The 20,924-nt window shown below is 46.7% G+C and overlaps 1 protein-coding gene across 1 annotated transcript; it reads left to right on the top strand.

The window, feature by feature from the left end:
• The first annotated feature begins 3,623 nt into the window (after positions 1-3,623).
• Positions 3,624-20,376, top strand: LOC123090017 (calmodulin-interacting protein 111). The gene is made up of 14 exons (XM_044511511.1): positions 3,624-3,954; positions 4,359-4,520; positions 4,613-5,448; positions 5,523-5,712; positions 6,505-6,712; positions 7,166-7,623; positions 8,073-8,499; positions 14,431-14,511; positions 14,629-14,819; positions 14,912-15,081; positions 17,373-17,449; positions 18,830-19,331; positions 19,445-19,526; positions 19,978-20,376. The coding sequence occupies exons 1-14, from the start codon at positions 3,676-3,678 to the stop codon at positions 20,035-20,037; spliced, it is 3,723 nt and encodes a 1,240-aa protein (XP_044367446.1). The 5' UTR covers positions 3,624-3,675; the 3' UTR covers positions 20,038-20,376.
• The last annotated feature ends 548 nt before the right edge of the window (positions 20,377-20,924 follow it).

Consider the following 20,924-nt stretch of genomic DNA (forward strand, 5'->3'; position numbering starts at 1 on the left):
ATTACCAAGGCCTGGCCACCTCTTGCCCCACACCGGCGTCATGAGGGAGGCGGAGTCGCTTCTTCGGCGGGAGAGGATCATGCCCCTCCCTAGGTGCCTTCCCCTTTTCGGCTGCTGAGAACCTCCTAATCGACGCCATGGAAGCAAGGAAGAGAAGAAGCAGGCGACAGGAAGACGAAGGAGAGATTAGCGGGGGGTTCTGCCACTCCCCCTCATTTATAGCCGAGGAAGGCCAACCGCCAGCCTCCACGACCTCGTGCCATGACGATCTTCCGCATGCCGCATCGTTCGGTCAATTCGAACAGTTGCCGAGGCAGTGTGGGGAAGTGGAGACGCCCACGTCCCATCAATCGCCACGCGTCATCAAGGCCGCAGGCGGTTAGGGCCCGCGGCGCTCCGCACTTGCCCTTTGGCTTCGCCTGGAAGTCAAGTCCGAGCGCGCCTTGGTCCCGGGGGCTACTATCGGCGTTTTGGATATGGGGGTATCAAGACTTGCCTGCCTGCGGCCCACCACGTGGCTCCATCGACGGCCTGGTACGGCCCAGCTTCAACATCAACAGCTCAAGACCCTCGCGAGGGGCCAAGCCTCGCGAGGCGGACGACACCAAGACCCCCAAGGGGATCAGCCTCCTCAGGCCGGCTCCCGAGGGGCGGAGAGTTCTATGCAAGGTGCACCTCACGAGGCTCAGCTGACGTGAGCCATGACGACCAAGGCCAGGCGGGCGCCAGGCGGGCACCAGCGGGCATAGAGTGCAGTTTCCTCTTTGGTGCAAGGGAGGCAAGCCACAGGCGTGGAGTCCCGAGGAATCAGCCAAAGGTTTCCATTTTGGTGCAACAAGACTAAGACCGCCAGGACGACAGGACGGAGGTCATCACCAAGCCCACCACAACGTTACGATCAGAGGCTTTTCGCAGGCGAAGACTACTTTTATCAGGATAAGTTGTACTGCTTGTCCCCTTTCGAATTTGGCCGTTGTGAGATCCCTTCCCGCCAACATTTGGGAAAAGGCCAAGGCCACTATAAATAGGACTTAGCCACCACCATAGAATGGGCATCTGATCTAGTTCACATCCCACCAGCTCTCTTGAGCTCAAGAACACCTCACCTCTTGAGGCTAGTTCATCCTTTGTACCAGCCCTTCGAGGCAATCCACCAAAACGCTGGAGTAGGATATTATACCGCAAGGTGGCCCAAATCAGGATAAAACTGTTGTGTCTCTTTGTCTCTTCGAGCTCGTCGCGCTAGGCTTAGGAGAATCGCGAGTAGGCAGGCTGGGTGGGTTGAGATTTTCGCACGCACCCCAGAGTTCGAACCTCTCAAGGGTTTGCGGAACGCATAGTCCGACAACGAGCAACTCATAAACAACTTCAGGATGATCTACTTGAGCATTTGTGAGCGCTTCGTGGTGAGAACTAAAAGAATGTGTGAATAAGTCGAGTTCAAATTTGGTGGAATATTTGCACAACATGATTATAAATGTAGGATGATATTTATCTTTGATTATTTTAAGTGCTCCAGAGATAGAAAAAAACAGGGGTGAACATTTGTGAATACCATGGACGTGTCCACTAATCGTTATGGGTGTTCGATTTAATGGAAGGAATTGGAGATGTCCGTCACATATGGAGGATCTTAGCTTGAACATTTCTTCACCAATTTTCACATAAATAAATATAAAGACAAAATAAGAAGAGAGAAGTCCATGTTACCCCCTTTAATTTCCTTAAGGTTTAACTTACAACCCTCAACTTTGATTAGGTTCAAGTTTCACCTTTTAACTTTAGAAACTGTACATAACACAAGGCTAAAATTACTGTTTTGATCTTTTAGAGAAGCTCCAACGCGCGACGACCCATTTCGTCCGCCGCTGTCTGTTTGGGTCACCGCGGACAAAAAATGATGGCCCAACGCGCCAGCTCATTTTCAAATCGCGTCCGGGCGGACCATTTTTAGCCTAAATTTGGCTGAAATGCGTCGGCGCGGACGCAAAATAGATGCGTCGCGCGTCCTCTTAGTGTCTGCCGCGTCCCCACCTGACGACCGACCAACTACCACCCGCGTCTTTATTAATGACGCGGGACGATCGTGGGCCCATGCGTAAGCGACGGCGGGGCATCCTTTGTTACTCCGAGCGTGCGGGGGCCGTCCTCATCCTCTCCTGCCCCGTCCCCATCTAGCCACCCTCTGCTCCCCTGTCGGCGACAACCCTAACCACCCATGGGGTTCTTCTCCGGCAAGAACAAGGGGAAGGCCCCCGCCGACCCTGCGCGCGCTCCCCTCGCTTCCACCGGCGTCTTCCTGCCGGCCACGGCAACGCATCAGCGTCCCAATGCATCAAGCGAAGTGGCACTGGGAGCACCCCGCCCCCCCGTACCCCGACGTCACGCTGCAGCAAGACTGGCACCTGGATCCCGAGAGGATCCCAGTGCCGGCAGGGCCGTAGTCGACGCGGCACACGCGGAGGAGGTGCGACGCTGGCGGCAACAGCTCACACCGGAGCAGCGCCTCAACCCGGTCTATGCATCAGACTCTCCCGAGGGGGTCTGGTTCGCGTTGGAGCACGAGGAGCAGTGCAGGCGTGGCGTCCACGACGTGGAGGCTGGTACCCGGCTGCCCCTCATCGTGCACGACGAGGACCAGGAGGCGGAGGCCGCCTAACAGGCGGGCACTGGTGTCTGTCCTCCATGAAAACGAGGAGGAGTGGCGCAAGAAGGAGGAGGAGGAGGCATACCAGGCGCGACTATCGAGTCCATGACGCTCTCCACTGCCCGGCGATCGTGTCATCCCGCCGCTGGCCCGACCGTCCCCCGAGCCGGCGCCGATCCTCGTCAAGCCCGAGCGCTACACATGGGACGGGTACGTGTGCGAGTGGGTCAGCTTGCCGCCCGTCTGGTTTGGGGTGACGCCGGCCCAGGAGGAGATTTACCTGGAGCAATGGCGGCAGCGCAGGCTCGCGGGGGAGCGCCGCGAGGGCGAGCGACGCTGAGGCAGAGGAGGAGGAGGAGGAGGAGTGCTGTGCCTGTAGTGGCGCAGCCCAGCTAACGGCGGTACAGCCACCGGCGGACGACGTCGCCGCAGCCTGGGAGATGGCATTCCCGTGGGCTGGCCCGGCGCTGACGCTCGTCGACCTCACTGGTTCCGACGAGGAGGAGGACGCCTAGGACAGCGCGCCTCCTAATTTTTAGTTTAATTAAATGTTTGTACTTAATGTAATGTGGACTCATGGATTCTCGCCAGCCTTTGTGGTCGGGATTAATGGTTTCTATTTTAAAAATATTTGTGTTATTTTTTTCGCGCCATCTCAGGAATGGATCAGGTCAGTGTTGGACGCAAGCGCCGATTCAAACATGAAAGCGGACGTGAGTGTCCGCCGTGCCGACACAAACGGACAGAATCGCCTTCCGTTCGGCTCGGCGCGTTGGAGTTGCTCTTAAGCAAAGTTTAGTTCAATTTAACTCCAATTTGAAAGTTTCTTATGATCAAAAATCCTATTTGGCGACGCTCCACAAATGGGAATTTTTTTTGCACTGTGGAAAAATGTTTTTTCATAAAGGAGCCGATGCACCCGTCCACCGTTAGGCATTTCCGCTCCTAATATGGACTTCTCTGGAAACATAATAAAATTCCCATTCTTATACCCTAGCTAACCCCAAAAGCTCGCCGGAACCGCCGCCATGTCTTCGAAGGGCAAGAAGAAGCAGAAGCCGTCGGTGTCCCCGCAGCCGTCACCTCGTACCCCCCTCTCTCGCGCCCGTGAAGGCACCGGCCCGTCCACCGCTGCAGCGGCAGCGGCTCGGTACCCGGCGCTCGTACCCCGTGGAGGCGCCGGTTGTTTCACCGGCACCGTCTTCGATGTGGTCTCCAGGGGCGGGATTCGTGGTGGTGAGGGGAGGCTCTGGCTCTCCGGGGACGCCATGGCCAGCTCCGGGCTGCGGCATGGGTGTCTCGTCTCTGTATGCTCCTCCTCAAAATTAGGATTTCTTTCTGCACCGAACTAGTTTACTAGACTTTACACTTCAATCCATGCTCCATGTAACATCAGGTCTTGCTATTGAAATTTCGATTCTGAGCCGACCTTTGACTGTGTAGATGTATCTCATAGTGGCCCCTTGATGTTCTATCTGGTCAATTGAATATGTGCTGATTGATCCACCCTGTTTTTCAATACTGCCACAAAGCATCATATTTACAGCCTGCTGCTGAAAATAAGATTGACACATACAGTGGATTATGATACCCTGGTTGTAGAACTGACATTCGAGCTTCCCATGGGTTGCAATAAAGATAAAACTTCAGCTTACCAGTGTCTATGTGTTGTTTTGTTCAAGTCAGCTGAGCTCTGTCTCCTTGTTCTTAGGTGTCACTCATTTCTTCAAGTAGTAACAGTTTAGATGAATTCCCACTTGATAGCTTATTTGAGGAGTGCACCAGATTCTTTGATCTTGATGTGGACAATGATCTCATCTCTAATGAAGCTGGGGTGAACTTTGTGACTGCCAAAGTTTTCCCTTCATGTGAGGTACGTGCCTTTGTTATCTTTCTCCCCTTCGTGTATAAATGTCGCGAATACGAAACTATAAAAGTTTTTGATTGGATGGTTACTCTTATCAGGTTCAAAAGAATGGCATCAAGCTCTCTTGGGACCTTGCCTGCACGCTGGGATACCCTGTAGTAGGACGTCCTTTGTTAATTAGCCCCCTATATACATCTCAAGCCCCAAAACAAACTGATGGTGGTGAGTTTTTGAGGGTGATAAAATGCAGCAATCTCTACCTTAGTCTAGTTCCACCAAAAGTTGCACCATCCAACCATAATAAGTCAGAGTCTGATTGCCATCCTGTAAGAAATGTGATGGTTACGGAGTCACCTAAAAGGATTCCTTCAACTTCTCCATGCAGAAATGAATCCCATGACGGTGCATCTTACAGTGGTTCTTCATTGTGCTTGGATCAAGCCACTGCAAAATCAGTATTGGCAGATGATAAAATAAATGACTTGCTGCAGACTTCTGCATCACGGTGGCTCGGTGGTAGGCACTTACTGAAAGGAAACTACGTTCCTCTCCCAATGTGCGGGAAACTATCTATGTTCATAGTTTTGTGTGCAGAAACAGATGGTTCTGCCCTGGATGTAGTGCATGAGAAAAGCAATTCAATGTCTAATGCAGAGGTCTCTGGTAAATTGGTTGGAATCCCTGCTTTGTTCCTTGTTGACAGAACCACAAAAGTGCACCTTTCTGATTTGTCATCTTCAAAGGAGTTTGGGTCAGATAAGCTAGGGTTCCCACCAGAATATTCCATGTGTGCTGATACAGGAAATGAAGATACCAATCATAACCAAAGGCTTGGTGGGTTATCTGAAGTGTCAGCAAAAGTAAAAGAAATGATTTCATTTTCGCTGGCAGATCAAATTAGTCTGCCGAGGAATGGTTTGCATGATTTACCAAGGTATAGCGTCAACTTGTCCCTGCTAAATTGCACACACATTTATTTGTTAGTTAAGAACTGTTGGTTCATTGTAGGTATAAAGGTATTCTTCTTTATGGTCCACCTGGAACAGGGAAAACCTCTCTTGCTTCTTCATGTGCCTATGATCTGGGCGCCAATCTTTTTACAATCAATGGACCAGAGATCATTAGTCAGTATCACGGTGAAAGTGAACAAGCATTGTATGATGCTTTCACTTCAGCTAAGCAAGCTGCACCTGCTGTGGTTAGATTTTCTTCTAATGGCCAACCACTTCCTTTTATTGTCATGTCAACTGCACTTGAAACTTACTTCTAATATACTACTACCTCAGCCCGGAATTAGATGACGCTCGAACAGATGTATCTAGACGTATTTCAGTGCTAGATACATCCAGACGGAGCAATTCCGGATGGAGGAAGTACCTTTTTAGGAGGCTAATGTCATGATTTCTTAACATTATCTCCCTCACCTGTATCATATGGGATAGAAAAATGAGCAATCTTTTGTTCATGACTTCTGGAATCTGAATTAAAATGATTCCCATTCTCAGATGTCTATCCCGTAGTGTTCGAAATGAAAATAAAGGTTTGATAGAAATATTCAACATGCCTATATATATGTTACTGGTCATCCATCTTTAGAGGAACCTCATCCTTTACAATTTTTGTTTTACATTTTAAGTCAAGTTACCATTTTAAAATCGATTTAACACTGTTATTTTAATTGAAGAGATAAAAAACGAAAATCTCTTATGAAGTAAATTTTGGGTAATAGCTGTCATTACTGATCAAAATTAGTAATAGCTGCTGATTATCAACGTTTATGGATTGAACGAAGTATGTAATTACAAATGGTTTCTTTATACTACAATGAGGACTTATGAATGATCTAATTAATAATAGCTGCTGATTATTTATGCCTATGGACTGAGTTACTTAATTACCAATGGTTTCTCTATATTACAATGAGGAAGTATGTTATCTCTTAATTCTAACAATATTGAGGATTGCTAATATGTACCTTCATTGATATTAGATATTTATTGATGAATTGGACGCGATTGCTCCAGCCAGGAAGGATGGAGTCGAGGAGTTATCTCTTAGAATGGTTGCCACTCTGTTAAAACTGATGGATGAGATTGGCCGTAATGATCGTGTTATCCTGATTGCTGCTACAAATCGGCCTGAAAGTATTGATCGTGCATTACTGCGCCCAGGAAGATTCGATCAAGAAATTGAAATAGGTAGAAATCTCTGATGTTTTTCATGTACCGCAGTTCTATATCTATTCTAGGTCATTGTTCTCTTTTAAGGTATTGTGTACAACTAAAACCAGTACCAGTATATGTGCCGAATACATGTAGGATTCTTTTTGGTGGTAACATGATCTGTTTGGGGTGGTATCAACAAATAATTCTAGGTATCAATAAATGACAATTAATTATCTTGCATTTTAAGTACTTTGTGCTACTTAAGAGACATTATGCCCCGTATACTGTTATTTGTGTCACTTCAGTAGCTGTTTTCATAACTTAGGGTAAAATGAGGTTGGCCATGCGCTTATAGATGGCATCAAATGCAAGCTGACTATCATCAATGACAAGCCTAATGTTGAAATAACATGGTTGTCCAGTTGATAAATTGTTGATCAAGTCATAGTTGATTAATTTGTTGTCTGTAAAATGGCTCACTTGCAGGAGTACCATCTCCAGGACAGAGGCTGGACATACTTCACCTCCTTCTAAGTGGAGTTCACCACTCTCTCACTAGTGAGGAAGTTGAGTGCCTTGCTTTTGCCACTCATGGATTCGTGGGTGCTGATCTAGCTGCACTCTGCAACGAGGCTGCATTGAGTGCTCTTCGCCGTTATATCAGTGTAAAAGAAAGTTCAACGCAACCACTTGGTGATCGTGCCACACATGCAGAAAAGACTAATATTCAAGAAATTGATGGCATTTTGGGTTATGAAATAAGCTCATTATCATCATCTCTCTCAAAGTTAACCATGTCAACGGAGGATTATAGCTGGACCAATAGAGGTGATATCATAGAAAGTAGCGAGCTGGATGATAAGAAAGATGAGTTGCTATTGTTGGTGACTGAAGATGACTTTGAACAAGCTAAAATGAAAGTTAGACCAAGTGCAATGCGTGAGGTATCATTTTTACCCACCTTATATTATATGTTCATTTAGTGTTTCTTTTTTCAGATTTCTTCTCTTATTACTTGCTGTGGTTTCTTTCATAATACTCCCTCCGTCTCAGAATATAAGAGCGTTTTTTACACTAGTGTAGTGTTAAAAACTTTCTTATATCATGGGATGGAGGGACTAGTTCTTATCTTGTAAGAAACATTCTTCTCTCTTGTTTTTCCCTTTTTCTTTTCATATGTTTGTGTCAATATCTGCGTCATGAATTCCAACCGACGAGCAGTGAAAACTAGACTAAACCATGCACATTTCAGGACAATTGATATGAAGTTCTGGTATAACGATCCAGTTTCATGTTAGGTGCTCTTGATTTAGTTGGTTGAGATTCTCTGTGATGTGTTATTATCCTGTAGGACATAGCACAATGATAATACCTCTCATCATTTGCTGTGCAGGTAATGCTAGAGCTTCCGAAGGTACAATGGGAAGATGTTGGTGGTCAAGCCAGGATCAAGAAGCAGTTAATTGAAGCCATCCAGTTGCCACAGAAATGCCCGGACGCATTCGAACGCTTAGGGATCCGCCCTCCTAGAGGATTGTTAATGATTGGACCACCAGGTTGCAGTAAGACATTGATGGCTCGCGCCGTAGCTTCTGAAGCAAAGATGAATTTCCTTGCAGTTAAGGGTCCTGAGCTTTTCAGCAAATGGGTCGGTGACTCTGAGAAGGCAGTGAGATCATTATTTGCGAAGGCAAAGGATAATGCGCCTGCAATATTATTTTTTGATGAAATAGATGGGCTTGCAGTAACTCGTGGCCATGGAAGTAATGGCATATCTGTTGCTGATAGGGTACTCAGTCAGCTGCTACAGGAAATGGATGGTAAGCCTTAGTACTTCCTTAGGGACTGTTGGTTGATCTCCCTCCGTCCCAAAATAAGTGACATGGTTTTAGTTCAAATTTGAACTAAAACTAAAACTGTTAGATGTGTATAGTCTCTTTTCAGTATATCTCCATTGTATAAGGGGTTTCCTGCACTTTACCACACATGTATATGTATTGGCCTTTGGCCCTCAGTAAAGATTAGTCGCTCATTATCCAACATGGTATCAGATGCTAGGCTAGCTTCGCTCCCCCGCACGATGCAACTCCGTGCTCTCCCTTCCTAGCCTACCTCGTCTCCGGCCGCTGCGGTTCGATTCCGGCCGCCCCTGCCTGCCTCAGCCCGCCATCTGGTCGTTCTTGGCCGCTCTTTCCTCCGCCCCGACTGGATTCGCCAGTCTGCCTGGTTCCGCCCCCATCTCTGTTCAGGCCGCCTTCGCTCTGCTGGGTTGCTTGGTCGCCGTCGGCCGCCGCCGCCTGCTGCTGTCCCGTCCGGCCTAGTCGTCCCCGTCAGTCCGGTTCAGTCGCCCCCGGCTGTTTCCGTCCGGTCCCGCCGCTGGTTCTGGCTGCCGTTGTTGCCTGGCTTTGCCCCGGTTGGCTTTGGCTGCCTACTGCCCTTTGTCCAGCGCACAAGCTTCATCTTGCAAGGTGCGTACGCATCTCTGCCTGCGCTAGGCCGCGCCGCTCCTGGTTCAGCGAGCCCTTGTCGGCCTCGAGCGCACCTCTGCCCGATCCAGATCGGGTGTGTGTGTGTTCGTTGACTTCCAAAAGAGAGAGAGAGAGAGAGAGAGAGAGAGAGAGAGCAAGCACCAACATCAGAGAGACTTTCCTATGTCCTTTTCGGGCTATGTTGCCGTCCCTCGGTGCTCGGTGATCTTCGATGGCACCAACTATGCTGAGTTTGTGGGCTTCATGCGCATCCATATGCATGGACTCCTTTTGTGGGGTGTTCTCTCTGGCGAGGTCCCTTGTCCGCCATGTCCTGTTGCGCCAGTGGCCCCAATCCCACCAGTGCCGCCGGTTCTTGCTGCTGAGGCTTCTCAGGCTGACCGGGATGCCGCCAAGACTCTAGATGCTGCTGTAGTGGATGCTTATGATCAACAGGTATCCGCATATTCTGATGCTCTCTTTGTCTACCAGGATGATCTGTCTGCTTACACTCAGTGGTGCAATGATGATGCTCGAGCTGCTGCTGTTCTCACTGCCAGTGTCCTTCCTCAGTTTGCTTCGGAGTTCATGGGTCTCGGCACTGTTGCAGCGATGTGGTCCTATCTTTGCCAGCGCTATCAACCCTCTGGTGATGCTCTATACCTTTCTGTAGTGCGCCAGGAGCATGCTCTACAGCAGGGTGACTCGTCTGTTGATGAGTTCTATTCACAGTGCTCTGCTATCTGGCGTCAGCTTGACTCACTGCGGACAGTTGTTTGTGGCACTTGCCGTTGCTGTCAGAGACACGGTCTGATTTGGAGTTTCAGAGGGTTCATGAGTTCTTATCTCGTCTCCGATCTGAGTTTGAGCCGCGCCGTGCTCACCTGCTTGCTCGTGGTCGTGTTCCTATCTCGGAGGTGCTTGCCGAGCTTCGTGCTGAGGAGACCCGCCTTCGCTCTGCTGGGTTGCTTGCTGTTCCGTCAGTGTTGGTTGCTTGAGCTCCTGTGACGTCTGCTCGTCCTACCACTTCGCCGCTCCTGCCTACTCCTTCAGGGGGGTGGGTCGTCCTCCGTATGCAGAGAAGGGCATGTCGCGTCGTGACACTTTCTGTGGATACTGCTCCAGGTCAGGTCACCCAGAATCTGACTGTCGCCAGAAGAAGCGTGACCAGAGGCGCTCCTCTTCCAGTGGGACTCCTGCGTCTTCCTCGACTCCGTCACTCACTGACCAGGACATTGTACGGCTCAAGCGTCTACTTGCTTCCTCTGGTTCTTCATCGACGGGTTCTGCGGCTGCTCTGACTGCTTCCACCACACCGCCAGCATCTACTCCGTCAGGTACATCTTCGTGGGTTTTGGACTCTGGGGCTTCTTTTCATATGTCCTCTGATTCTTCAGCATTGTCTTCTCTCCGACCACTTGATTCGCCTGTTAATGTTCTCACTGTCGATGGCACATCTCTTCCTGTTGCTAGTCGTGGTATTCTTTCCACTCCGTCCTTTTCTGTCCCGAGTGTTTCACATGTTCCTCGTCTTACCATGAATCTTTTTTCCGCTGCCCAACTTACTGATTCTGGTTGTCGTGTCATTCTTGGTACCGACTCTTGCTCCATTCAGGATCGTCGCACCAAGGCTTTGGTTGGTGCTGGCCCCCGGCGCCTTGAGTCAGAGGGCCTTTGGGAGGTTGACTGGCTTTGTGTTCCTTCCGCTGCCACCACTTCTGCCAGCTCTCATGCTCTTGCTGCCTCTTCGTCTGCGTCCTTCCAGCAGTGGCATCATCGCCTTGGTCACATCTGTGGCTCTCGCTTGTCTTCTTTAGTTTGTCAAGGCCTCTTGGGGTCTGTATCTGGAGATGTCTCCTTGCATTGTAATGGTTGCAGACTTGGCAAACAGACTCAGTTACCTTATCCTACTAGTGAGTCTGTATCTCAGCGTCTTTTTGACTTAGTTCATTCTGATGTTTGGGGTCCTGCTCCCTTTGATTCGAAAGGTGGTCATCGCTACTATGTTTTGTTTATTGATGATTTCTCTCGCTACACTTGGCTCTACTTCATGAAATTTCGTAGCGAGGTTCTCCCTATATACAAACGTTTTGCTGCCATGGTTCACACCCAGTTTTCCACGCCCATTCGTACTTTTCGTGCTGACTCTGCTGGAGAGTATATCTCTCAGCTGTTGCGTGGTTTTCTCGCGGAACAGGGTACTCTTGCCCAGTTCTCATGTCCTGGTGCTCATGCTCAGAATGGTGTTGCCGAACGTAAGCATCGTCATTTACTTGAGACGGCTCGTGCAATGATGATTGCTGCTTCCCTTCCACCCCATTTTTGGGCTGAGGCTGTTTCTGCCTCCACCTATCTCATCAACATTCAGCCATCGACTGCCTTGCAAGGTGGTATTCCTCTGGAGTGTCTCACTGGTCGCTCTCCTGACTACTCCGCTCTCCGTATGTTTGGCTGTGTGTGCTATGTTCTTCTTGCCCTTCGAGAACGCACCAAACTGACTGCTCAGTTGGTTGAGTGTGTTTTCCTTGGTTACAGTGATGAGCACAAGGGCTATCGATGTTGGGATCCTGTGGGTCGTCGCTTGCGCATCTCGTGTGATGCGACTTTTGACGAGTCTCGTTCCTACTACCCACGTCCTTCTTCCTCGAGTTTCTCTGTGGACGATTTCTCTTTCCTTCTCCTTCCCGATACACCCTGCTATGTGCCTCCTGTGTCATCTCTTCCTCCGGCATCTCTCATTCCTTCTCCTTCACTACCGACACCATCTTCTCCATCCTCCTCCTCCAACTCTCCACCATCGTCTCCAATCCGTCGCCCTCTCTCACCGTTTCCTCTCCACTATACTCGTCGCCCTCGTCCTGAGGATGTCTCCTCTGACGCGCCTTCCACCTCTGGTGCACCTCTCCTCACGCCTCCCCTGGTTCACAACCTCCGGGCTCGGCCTCGCCCCCCGCCTGATCGCTACTCTCCTGCTCGGTATGGTCTCTCTGTCATCACTGAGCCCACTTCCTATCGTACTGCCATGACTCAACCTGAATGGCAGCTTGCGATGGCTGAAGAACTTGCTGCCCTTGAGCGCTCTGGCACATGGGAGCTGGTTTCCCTCCCTTCCAGTGTTCGTCCCATCACCTGCAAGTGGGTCTACAAGATTAAGACCCGCTCCGATGGTTCTCTTGAGCGCTACAAAGCTCGCCTTGTGGCCCGTGGTTTTCAGCAGGAGCAGGGACGTGACTATGACGAGACATTCGCTCCTGTTGCTCACATGACCACTGTCCGCACTCTCCTTGCCGTGGCTTCTGTTCGTCAGTGGTCTATCTCTCAACTTGATGTCCAAAACGCTTTTCTCAATGGCGAGCTGCGTGAGGAGGTTTACATGCAGCCACCACCGGGGTACTATGCTCCTGACGGTACGGTCTGTCGACTTCGCCGCTCCCTCTATGGTCTAAAACAAGCCCCTCACGCTTGGTTTGAGCGCTTTGCCTCTGTGGTGACTGCAGTTGGTTTCTTGCCCAGTGATCATGATCCCGCGTTGTTTGTTCACACGTCTCCTCGTGGTCGGACTCTTCTCCTTCTTTATGTTGATGACATGATCATCACTGGTGACGACTCTGACTACATTGCCTTTGTTAAGGCCCGCCTTCACGACCAGTTCCTCATGACTGATCTTGGTCCTCTTCGCTATTTTCTTGGGATTGAGATCTCCTCAACCTCTGATGGCTTCTACATCTCTCAAGAGAAATACATTCAGGATCTTCTTGCTCGAGCTGCTCTCAGTGATGACTGCACTGTTGTGACTCTTATGGAGCTCAACGTTCAGCTTCGTGCCTTTGATGGTGACCCTCTTCCTAATCCCACTCGCTATCGTCACCTCGTTGGTAGCCTTGTCTATCTTGCTGTTACGCGTCCTGACATCTCCTATCCCGTTCACATCCTGAGTCAGTTTGTTTCAGCCCCCACCTCTGTCCACTATAGTCACCTCCTCCGTGTTCTACGATATCTTCGTGGCACGATTTCTCAGCGCCTTTTCTTTCCTCGCTCCAGTTCTCTTGAGCTCCAGGCTTACTCTGATGCTACCTGGGCTAGTGATCCCTCTGATAGACGCTCGCTGTCTGCTTACTGTGTCTTTCTTGGTGGCTCTCTTATTGCCTGGAAGACAAAGAAACAGACTGCAGTTTCTCGCTCGAGTACAGAGGCTGAGTTGCGAGCCATGGCTATGTTGACGGCTGAGGTGATCTGGTTGCGATGGTTACTTGAGGATTTTGGTGTGTCTGCTACTACCTCGACTCCCTTACTGTCAGACAGTACTGGTGCTATCAGTATTGCGCGTGACCCGGTGAAGCATGAGCTCACCAAGCACATCGGTGTGGATGCCCACTTTGTGCGTGCTGCTGTGCAGGACCAGATTCTCGCTCTTCACTATGTGCCCTCAGAGTTACAGTTGGCTGACTTCTTCACGAAGGCACAGACTCGAGCGCAACATGCCTTTTTCCTCTCCAAACTCAATGTTGTTGATCCACCATGAGTTTGAGGGGGGGTGTTAGATGTGTATAGTCTCTTTTCAGTATATCTCCATTGTATAAGGGGTTTCCTGCACTTTACCACACATGTATATGTATTGGCCTTTGGCCATCAGTAAAGATCAGTTGCTCATTATCCAACAAAAACCATGTCACTTATTTTGGGACAGAGGGAGTATAGGTTACTCTTGTGATTATAGGCTGTCGTTACAGAAACCAAGCAATCAAGCATGCAAATTACTCCCTCTGTTCCAAAATATAAGTCTTTTTAGATATTTGAATAGGACGACATATGGATGAATATAGACGTATTCTAGTGTGTAGATTCACTCATTTTGCTCCGTATGTAGTCCATATTAGAATCTCTAAAAAGACTTATATTTAGGAACGGAGGGAGTAGATTAGATCTGACGTTTTTACGATTTCTGTAGGTTCTACTGGTTGATTCCACGCATGTGGTTCATTCTTGATGCAAGTAACAGAATAATCTTATATAAGAAGCCTAGGTTACATACATTAAAATGGATGTTGTTGCTGCATCCAAGGTGTTCACATAACTGAGCACCTAACATTAATGGGCTAACGATAGTTACTAGTCGAAATTGAGGCCCTGGTATCTTACTATGTTATTAGTTACTGGGTTCTGTGCTATTTGCTTGTCTTTAAATTCTTAGTTGGAAATGCTGATAACCTACGATCTGGACTCATGTTAAATATCTTTGCCGGTTAGGTTTTTAGCTTTTTATAATTACTCTGATTGCAACAGGTTTGGACCAAAAGATTGGTGTCACTGTTATTGCAGCTACGAATCGTCCTGACAAAATCGACATTGCACTTCTGAGACCAGGTCAACCATCTTAACTACACGGACTATGCACATGTATTTTATGGCCTTTGTTCCTTGCTTGGGTTACACATGCAATGTATTATGTTGGTTTAACTTCATGAATGATGTATGCACTAGGTCGTTTCGATAGACTGCTTGATGTTCAGCCACCAGATGAAGCTGACCGTGAAGATATTTTCCGGATTCATACACGCAGCATTCCCTGCAGTCACGATGTTAATCTAAACGAACTCGCTAGACTCACAGAAGGCTACACCGGTGCCGACATAAAGCTCGTCTGCAGGGAAGCCGCTGTAGCTGCTCTTGATGTATGCTACCTGCTCTTTGCCCATTCTGGTACATGATGAGTAGATGTATTTTCACTAGAAGCTTGCTGATAAACTATTTGCATGTCCACCAGGAGAACTTTGACATCCCAGAAGTAGCAATTACACACTTCAAGTCGGCAATCGACCGAGTAAGTCCATCAGATATGAAGTTTTACCAAGAACTCGCGGCACGATTCCGCCGACTCGTTGATGACACAGATAAAGCAACTTTGCCCGGAACACATATCGAACCTGCCATTTAGTGGCCCATAAGATTCTTCTGTCATAGAAGAGAGCAGTTCACTGTAAGCCATCCCTCATCTTCACCATACAACCTCAAGTCATTGAATTTTATCGTGTTGTTTTTGTACTTTATCCGGTTCCGCTAATACCAGAAGCTGTCAGCATAAAACTGCAATCCTCATTTATGACAGTGCCAGCTATGAAATGGGGCCGGCAAGGGTGCAGAAATGGGCGTTATTAATTGGTCTGCAGTCGTTTTCTCTATCAGCCTGATGTTCACAATGATTTTCTACTGATCTGCTCAGAAGAATCCATGTTGACCTTGCCAAACAAAAGGAAAAAGGAATCCATGCTGACAGTTGTACTATGATCTTCTCCAGCATTTCATGCAGCTGATTTTTATTTTTATTTTTTTGGGTTCTGATGAAAGCTAGTAGTGCATGTCATGAGTTTCATCCTTTTCCTGGATGTCCACCTGATCTACTAGTACTAATTTTGTAGTGGTAGCTCTTGAAATAGGGGATACTGATTACTAAACAATTGCCTGTGCAATTTTGCTAGTCGAGTACCCGTGGAGTGTATAGAATCTTTTGCTGTAGAGATTGCTAGATGCTGGTCGTGTCACCTATTCAAATTTGTGCACATTTAGACCTGTTCCAAATGAAACTTTTTTTCTAGGGAAATGTTCCAAATGAAACTGACCCCGCCAGTAATGGCATCGAGGGGTCTTGCACACGTGAAGTTTTGGCAGGGGGGAGTTTGGAATCCCTGCTCGAATCCTCTGCATTTTGGTTCAAACAAATGGAACAGAAGGAAGGACGAAGGAAGTTTCCTTTGATCTCTATTTTATAAAGGAAAAAACATAGGAATTTTACAATTCACTCGGACCTCCTTTTCAAATTACAGTGCATGAAGAGTTATTGATTTATGCATCACGCATGAACTGATATTTATGGGGCTGGAAACTTTGCTAAAGCATGCACATAAATAGATGAATGAGACTCGGGAATTCATTGACAGTGACTTTTGAACTTCAGGGAATGTTTGGGGTTTGACTTTGATTTGGCCATCTTTATTGGAATTCCTATGTTTTTTTTTCCTATTCCTTTGAACCAGTCCAGGGCCTTTGGTTCAAAGAAAATCCATCGAACTAAACAGTCAGCAAAGTCTCTTGAGCAAAGATGTGTCGGTCTCAATGATGATTCTCCTCATGCCATCCTTGGAAGCAAATCCAGTACCTTTCATGGAGGCAACGGTTTCAGCATATAAAACATCAACAACCCTGAATAGCGAGAACGGTATTTTGGAGCTCGGTCTCCATAGAGGCTGATTTTTTTGAAAATTTCAAAATCTATACTTTTGGGTTTCAATTTTTTTTAAAAAAATTGTACAACTATATAAGGATGTGATGTGTATGCATGTAGAATTTCAGAATGGAATACCTTGATATGCGTTCTGTACGAAAAGAACAAATTGATGGACTTTTGGGATGAATAGTATCATGTGTTGAAGAACCACATATTTGTCTTTTTTCCCAACCCTCATTTCAACGTATGTCGTCCTGAAAATTACACACATGCCTCCATGTAGGTCTATATTTTTTTTTCAGATTTTTTTGAAATGTAAAAATATGATATTTTTTTTAAACCGGCCTCCATGAAGGCCAAGCTCCAAAAGCCCTTTTAAATCACGGATGCAAAAGCTCTATCTCAAGAAATTATGAGCCGATGTGAAATCTTAGGGTTCCTTTGATTCAAAGGAATTTTATATAGGATTTCTGGATGATTGAAATGCTTAGATTTTTTTCCTATGTTAGTCCTTTGATTTATAGGATTGGATCCCATAGGAATTTCTTTTATGGAATCTTTTGTAATTTGTACTATATCTCATAAAAAGCCTGACATCCACTCAAACCTCTTTTCACAATTCATTTGTTTTTCTTGTGGCATCAAACACTCATTACTAATCCTATAAAATTTAAATCGACATGCCACTTCAACCATATATTTTTTTATCCCTACGTTTTGAAAATCCTACAAATCAAAGAGGCCCTTAGGGATGTGGAACTTGATGCAAGCGCCATTGGCCATTGCAAGGCGACACGTGTCATGTTAATTCTGTTGGTTTTTGTCCTGGTCACCAGGAGAGGATTAAACTACTCTGGTCACACTGGGCCCGTAAACAGGTCTTTTTTAACACGTTACCCGGCCCAGCCAAACGAGGCACAGGGCCCCAGGGCCACGCCACCCCACGTCCATCCGCATATAAGCCCTCCCCTTCAAGGCTCCAACCCTACTGATCCGGTGTTTCCTCTCGCCGCCGCCGTCGCCGTCGCCTCCTCCTCTTCCTCCTCCGTCGCCTCGCCACTGTCTTCGCCATGGGGAGACGTAAGATCGCTCGATCCGTCCCATCTCCGTTCCCTACCTCCCTTTTCATGCAATAATCTCGCTACGTTTCGATCCGTGTGATGTGTGGATGCGGCTGTGCGGTAGGGTTTTGTCTCCGTACCTAGTTCTTGCCTGATCTAGCGGTCTAGCCCTGTGTGCGATGTTGACGCGAGTTCCGATGAGCTGGGACCAGTTTAGGGTTATGTGTCTCTGCCCACCGCTGTCGAGTTTCCGGTGTTTGGCATCTCTGCGCCTATGTGTTTAGGGTAAAATTGGATGGATGCTGTGATTATTCCCTTTAGACTTGTCAAATGCTGGTTCTGCTTGCAATAGGCACATTTTAGGTGAGTCGCCACTATGGTCCAAGAGGTTTTCCCCGTGTTGTATAAAGTCGATTGTGTGGTTTTGATCGTCTGTTGTCTATACAAATCTCTTTGTGATATCCATCATCTTTTTCTCAATATCATGTTAATGTTGAGCTCAACCTCTTTGGAACTATTGGCTGGTGTTCGGTTGTCATGGTTTATAGGGAATTTTACTCTCCTAATCATTTCTGTTTCATGTGTATATTGTGATTGCCAATTTGTAACCATGTTGCCTTTTTTACAATTCCTCTGATTTATTTTGATGCATGGGTCTTGTTGTATTATGTTATGTGTTTAGGTTTCAGATGTGGTGTATGCTGTAGTTATTAGAGTATGTAAAGTGGTCAAAATGTTAGTTGTACACTGTGTCTGTTTGTTACCCATCATTTCCTGTGGACTTTGTTAAAACCAGAAACTGTTATGATGGTGTTTATCTATGTCACCCCATTCCATTATTATTATTGCTTTACTTGTGTTAATGTTGGTATTAACTACTCCCTCTGATCCTTAAAAGTGTTGCAGTTTTGAACTAACCCTTGTTCAAAACTTCGACACTTCTTTTGGATCAGAGGGAGTATTACTTATTGTATACATTTCATTCATTAAGCCCTTAGGTTCACTGTAATTCATAGATATGATGTAAATTTGGCTACACAGCCACAACTTTCCCTTCAGGTTATGTAAGAAGTTAATTTCTATTTGTGCTGCTTTCATGCTATGCCTTGACGACAATATTTTCTTTTTCTGTTGCCAGCTTCCATATACAGTTCTCTGTTGAATTATAAACTGTGTACTGCTTTTCTGAGAAGTTTTGATTAGAGAAAGCATTTCAGTCTGAGGTGTCATTCAAGTTGACTTGTTCCTCTCCAATTGCACTTAATGTATTTTGTTGGTTGATATGAGCTTTACTTCTTCTATTATACAAAATATTGTTTCCTGACTTAATGCCGATAATTGAGACACCTGCATATGTATTTGGTTTCTTATAATTTCGGTGCTTTGTTCCTCTGATCAGGACCTGCTAGGTGCTACCGCCAGATAAAAAACAAGCCATACCCCAAGTCAAGGTACTGCCGTGGTGTACCTGACCCGAAGATCAGGATCTATGATGTTGGGATGAAGAAGAAGGGAGTGGATGAGTTCCCCTCCTGCGTCCACCTGGTCAGCTGGGAAAAGGAGAATGTCTCCAGCGAGGCTCTTGAGGCTGCCCGTATTGCTTGCAACAAGTACATGACCAAGAATGCTGGAAAGGATGCGTTTCACCTGAGGGTCAGGGTCCATCCATACCATGTCCTTCGTATCAACAAGATGCTTTCATGTGCTGGGGCTGATAGGCTCCAGACTGGAATGAGGGGTGCTTTTGGGAAGCCTCTGGGTACCTGTGCTCGTGTGGACATTGGCCAAGTGCTCCTATCTGTGCGCTGCAAGGAGAGCAATGCTGTTCATGCTGATGAAGCCCTCCGCCGTGCTAAGTTCAAGTTCCCTGGCCGTCAAAAGATCATTCGCAGCAGGAAGTGGTATGTCACCTGTCTTTTCAATTTATACTGGTTGTTTCATTGTGTTATGGAAAGTCGGAAATTCTATGAGATGACTAGTTTGAAGCATTGCTAATTTCCACTTGATTTTTCAGGGGCTTTACCAAGTTCAACAAGGCCGATTACATCAAGTACAAGAGTGAGGGAAGAATCGTGCCTGATGGTGTCAATGCTAAGGTGATACATTTTTTCCCACTGAAACATCTTCATGTTTGCTTTAGTTCTGTTCTACTAGACTATACAATTCCCAAAACTTAAAATGTAATGTTGGTTGCTGAATTCCATTCCACATTTTTACTGCTTGTTACATTCAGGTCTGTGCTTCAGTTTATTGTTGTGTGTAACATAAATATTCTGATTCCTAATAATCTATCAATGGAACACTGAGTTGGTCAAATTTGTTCCATGCTAACATGATGTTTACTTCAGTGCTAATATCAAGTTAAACCTGAATGTTCATATGTTTTCTGTAATAATAACTATCTTATATTCCTACTGCTTGTTATAGTTCTGCCGCATCAAATATTCTTTACTTGCATATTGAATTGTTTGTCTATTGTTGGCTCTTATATACTTGTAATAATAATCTTACAGTCTCATACTGTTTCTTCTTCCAACTCTTGTGCAGCTGCTTGGTGTCCATGGCCCCATTGCTAAACGCGCACCTGGGCAGGCGATCCTGGCTTGAGGCAGTTGAAGCATGCACAGACCATTTCCTTCGCTAGATGGAACTCATGAGTTTTTATCCGCTTTAGCTAGTATATTCCCCATGCTTGAACCAGTGTTAAGTAAAGCTGGCTGCTGGCTGCAGTATAATCTACTTCTGTGGTTCTTTACTGTTGGCCGTGTCCTGGTGGAGTTTTACATATCTGCAGTTGTACTGTTTTAGCGCTTTCTGGAGATTGTTATCTACAAGTGCTACAGATTTTCTGGATCATCTAGGAATTATGTATAACGTTTGCGTTTGCTCAATCTATGTGACCTTCTCATTGATTTTGTGGCTAATTATGTTTGTTCTGTTCTTGTACTTGAGGCATTCAAAGTAGGTATTGGTAATGCTGCCCAAATTGCACCTAATCTGCTTTGAAAAGTACATTGATTGAACAGTTTAGTATTCAAGGGAATGCTGCTACTGCGTTCATTTACATTTAGCTTAGTTTGATTGTATTTCCACAATGGTCTACGTTGTGAAATTTACTAATGGGCCACAGCATCCTATTTTCTCTGGCCATGAGGGTCAAGCCGTGGCCATGTACGGTGAAAAATACACATTACCCTTGACGTTTTTGTTTGGTTTCCTTACCCCCTAAACAATCCCATATCAGACAAAATTCCCTTAGTTTGCTCAGACCGGATGATGACGTGAACATGGTCAAAGGTGGTGTTGTCTCGCTCGTCAGTTTTTTTATCTAAGAAATAGAAAAAAATTACTTTTCTGGGCCCCCAACCCAGCGAGGGGGAGGGTTGTCTTCAACCCCTCTCCTTGAGGACGCTACGTGGTGAGCGTTTGTGCGTCAATGGCCACCTCCTTTGCGCTGTCCCCTCCTCTAGCTCTCTTTCCCAAGCGTCTCCAAG

Source organism: Triticum aestivum, chromosome 4B (genome assembly GCF_018294505.1).
Source record: "Triticum aestivum cultivar Chinese Spring chromosome 4B, IWGSC CS RefSeq v2.1, whole genome shotgun sequence".
In the NCBI taxonomy this organism is placed as follows: domain Eukaryota; kingdom Viridiplantae; phylum Streptophyta; class Magnoliopsida; order Poales; family Poaceae; genus Triticum; species Triticum aestivum.